General features: G+C 61.2%; 1 protein-coding gene across 1 annotated transcript in view; it reads left to right on the top strand.

The window, feature by feature from the left end:
* Positions 1–2,392, top strand: part of BAK1 (BCL2 antagonist/killer 1) — a 10,631-nt gene that overhangs the window by 7,780 nt on the left and 459 nt on the right. The window contains exons 5-6 of the mRNA XM_017727150.1: positions 14–99; positions 996–2,392. The exon at positions 996–2,392 is cut by the window's right edge and continues 459 nt beyond it. Coding sequence (XP_017582639.1) covers positions 14–99; positions 996–1,097 — 188 coding nt within the window. The 3' untranslated portion in view covers positions 1,098–2,392. The remainder of the gene's footprint in view (positions 1–13; positions 100–995) is intronic.

Here is a 2,392-nt window from a genome sequence, read left to right on the forward strand (position 1 = left end):
GTTTGGGGGTCAGGGGTGCTGGGGGTGTCAGGGATTGGGGGTCAGGAGGGTGAGAGTTTGGGAGTCAAGGTGGCAGGGTTTGGGGGTCAGGGGTTCAGGGTTTGGGGGTCAGGAGGGTGAGAATTTGGGGGTCAGGGGTTCAGGATTTGGGGCTGGGGGGCTCAGGGTTTGGGGGTCAGGGGCTCAGGATTTGGGGGTCAAGGTGTCAGGGTTTGGGGTTCAGGGGTTCAGGGTTTGGCAATCAGGAGGGTGAGAGTTTGGGAGTCAAGGTGTCAGGTTTGGGGGGTCAGGGGGACAGGGTTTAGGGGTCAAGGGGGCCGGGGGACCTGGGGGAGTCAGGGATTGGGGATCAGAGGAGTCAGGGGAGTCAGGGTTTGGGGGTCAGGAGGGTGAGAGTTTGGGGGCGGGGCTCAGGGTTTGGGGGTCAGGGGTTCAGGGTTTGGCAATCAGGAGTGTGAGAGTTTAGGGATCAAGGTGTCAGGGGTTGGGGGTCAGGGGTTGAGGGTTTGACTCTCAGGAGGGTGAGAGTTTGGGAGTCAAGGTGTCAGGTTTTGGGGGTCAGGGGGGCAGGTTTTGGGGGTCAAGGGGGCCGGGGGACCTGGGGGAGTCAGGGATTGGGGATCAGAGGAGTCAGGGGGTCAGGGTTTGGGGGCCAGGGAAGCTGGGGGAATCAGGGTTTGGAGGTTTGGAGGGTTTGGGGCTCAGACGGGCCAGGGGGTGTCAGGATTTGGGGCTCAGGTGGTCAGGATTTGGGGGTTAGGTGGTCAGGAGGGTGAGAGTTTGGGGGTCAAGGTGTCAGGGGTTGAGGGTCAGGGTGCCAGGGAATACAGGTTTGGGGGGCCAGGGTGGTTATGATTTGGGGGTCAGGGTTTGGGTTAGGGGGTCAGGGGTGTCAGAGCTTAGAGGTCAGGGGGACCAGGAGGGTCAGTGGGGTCAGGTTTTGGGGCTCAGGGTTTGGGGGTTGGACTGACCCCACCATGTCCCCTCTCTGGCAGGTGGCCGCGCTCGACCTGGACAACGTTTACATGAAGTACATGCTGATAGCAGCCGTGGTGGTGCTGGGGCACCTGGTGGTGCAGCGCTTCTTCACCCACTGACGGGCACGGGGCCGGGGGCAGCTGGGTGCTCCCTCCTCTGCTCCACATCCCCCAGGACAGGGGGATCCCAGGAACCTCCAGGAGAGAGGCTGGCTTGGAGCTGGGACCCTCCTGCCACAGGGTCTGGGGTCTCTGCACCCCCAGGAGAGGACTGGGGAGAGGGGGGGCTCTGCTTTGTTGTGTTTGATGCCTCAAAGAGCTGCTGAGGAGGGGGCAGCGCTGTGAGGGGGCATCTCTGGGATGGGGCATCTCTGGGATGGGGCATCTCTGGGATGGGGCATCTCTGGGACCCTGCAGCTCCTCTGGAGGAACAGAGGACGGGACAATGCCACAGTGGCAGTGTGTGACAGTGCCTGTGTGTGCCAGTGTTGGGTCCTGCACCCCTTAGGGCAGAGCAGAGCCCCCTCCCCATCACTGACAGCCTCATCCCCCCGTGTCTGAGGGGTGATCCCAGCCCTGGCTGCTCCAGCTGTTGGAAATCCCAGAAGGGACCAACCAAGCGGCGCTGCTCCACCTCCCCCTGCTCCTGAGCCCAGCACTGGAGCCTTTCCCAGCTTTGCATGGACATCCCGACCCTTTTCCATGGAAACCCTCCCGGCCTGGCCCCGGGCCGCTGTTCCCTGCAGCTCCTGGGGGCTCAGGGCTGTGGCCCCGTAGCCCCCCTGGGCTCAGGGGCTCCGAGCTGGCACAGCTGGGAAACTCCAGCAGCTTCCCGAACACTAAAAACCTGCGGGATCCTGGCGGTGGGGACGGGCAGTGGCCCTGTCCTCCTCCCGCTGGGGACAGGCAGTGTCCTTGCCCTCCTCCTGGCCACCAGTTGGCCTCCCTGGCTCTTACTGGGAGGCACTGGAGCTGCAGCCCATCCCTGGAGCAGCTCCATGCCGGGACCAGGCTCCGCTAGGCAGGGACTTGTCCTGGTTCTGTTCCTGACCGATGCTCGAGTGATTTGGGGGCAAGGAGGGGAGCCAGCTCCTCTCTCCCATCCCAAACCTTCCTGATTTTTGCAAACCAGGGGGTTTCAGCTGCTTATTCCCTGTCCTACCCGAGCTCAAGATGAAGGACCCCTCTCTCTTCTCTCCTTGCCCAGGCTTAGCAGGACCAGCCTGAGTTTTAACTCTCACATCTCTCCTGTCCCTGCCTCTTTTTTAACAGAATTACAAACTTTTCAGCCTGTTTCTATATCTGAGCTTGTCATTTTGCTCCTGGCTGTTCCTGCAGGATCCCTTTTACCTGGTGAGAATGCTCGGGGCTGTGCTTTAGAGAAAAGCATTAAAATATTTGCTGTTTTATTCCCA

This window comes from Corvus brachyrhynchos, unplaced genomic scaffold (assembly GCF_000691975.1).
Source record: "Corvus brachyrhynchos isolate BGI_N302 unplaced genomic scaffold, ASM69197v1 scaffold72, whole genome shotgun sequence".
Classification (NCBI taxonomy): Eukaryota; Metazoa; Chordata; class Aves; order Passeriformes; family Corvidae; genus Corvus; species Corvus brachyrhynchos.